At 34.8% G+C, this 1,346-nt stretch overlaps 2 protein-coding genes across 2 annotated transcripts in view; one reads left to right on the top strand and one right to left on the bottom strand.

The window, feature by feature from the left end:
* Positions 1–171, bottom strand: part of LOC119831352 (endoplasmin-like) — a 3,385-nt gene extending 3,214 nt beyond the window's left edge. Inside the window, exon 1 of the mRNA XM_038354656.1 lies at positions 33–171. Within this exon, the coding sequence (XP_038210584.1) occupies positions 33–171 (139 nt within the window). The remainder of the gene's footprint in view (positions 1–32) is intronic.
* The window catches only part of LOC119831373, a 28,999-nt gene that overhangs the window by 25,097 nt on the left and 2,556 nt on the right, over positions 1–1,346 (top strand). The window lies entirely within an intron of this gene.

Here is a 1,346-nt window from a genome sequence, read left to right as displayed (position 1 = left end):
CCCCCCCCACTCGTCACCCGCTCACCACCCGCTCACCGCGCGCCGCGTGTTGCAGATCAAGGGCTCGTTCTCGTCGCGGCGCGGCGTGGCCAACCCCAACCCGTACTCGCGCGGCAACGCGTGCGCCAACTGCTGGTACGTGCTGTGCGGCCCGCTCGCACCCAGCCTCATCGACCGGTCAGTTCGCTGCACACGCAGCACACGCTGCACACGCACGCCATCGCCGTTACCATTGTGTTTGCCCTGTAGTTACTTGTCATGTGTAGACACGGCCTTTCTAAAATATGTGTTACGGTTGCTCGTGATATGATAATTGTTTAGAGCTACAATACTATTAATAGTAAAGTTCTGCAATAAATCGAATTAATATTTATTTAAAAAATATGATATTGTGTTGTATAAATCAGTCTATACAATTAAATTTATAGAAAAGGCCTTACATGTTAGTGGATGGATTCGCTAACTGCTTACATATTATCTTTAAACAATGAACTTAACTTCGCTTTTGTAGGTATCCGTATAGTGCATTCTTAAATTTTGATACTAAATTGCAGTCTGTTGATAAAAATATTTATTAAAAATAACCACACACAAGTACAGTCCATCGTTCGTTCTATTTTTACACGCTTTTTATTAGCTTCACCTGTATGTTTGTTTGTTTGTATGTTTGTTTGTTTGTTTGTAACTGACTTCTTTGGGCGCGATTTTGACCCACTTTAAACGGCCAGATTTCGTTCAAACTTTGTAGATTTATTGAGGACCGATGACAATACACTAATTTGATAAAATTAATCCAGTTTTCAATTTGCAAAATATGATTTTTGTTAAAGCGTGTTTTATAGTTTTTTTAAACTATTATATTTTATTTGTTGTAGAATTCATTCCTCCACACGAAACTTCATACATATATTTTTTGACATTGACCGTCTTATATACAGTGCTGGTCATGTAATTAAGAACGCTGATATAATGGAGAAGATTTTTTTCAAACTCAGACGTAGAACTAATTGCATGTAATTTTTTATTTATCTCTGCATCATAAAACTTGTTCATAAAACCAATGAATTAATTAGTACATATGATTACCTAAAATAAATAGGCAAACTTAATTTTTAGTTTTATAGCATTGAAATGCTTTATACATGAGAAATTTTTAAAGAATAGAACAAAATTTCCTGTCTTGTGATCAAATTTTTTCTATTCTTTCAAAATTTCTCAAATAGGCAAACTTTTTTACACTACATCTTAACATCGTATTACTAAATTTATTTTTTTTTAGTTTTATAGCATTGAAATGCTTTATAAATTAGAAATTTTGAAAGAATAGAAAAAATTTGATCACGAGG

The sequence above is a fragment of the Zerene cesonia genome, chromosome 13, assembly GCF_012273895.1.
Source record: "Zerene cesonia ecotype Mississippi chromosome 13, Zerene_cesonia_1.1, whole genome shotgun sequence".
Classification (NCBI taxonomy): domain Eukaryota; kingdom Metazoa; phylum Arthropoda; class Insecta; order Lepidoptera; family Pieridae; genus Zerene; species Zerene cesonia.
This window is presented reverse-complemented; position numbering and strand designations above follow the sequence as displayed.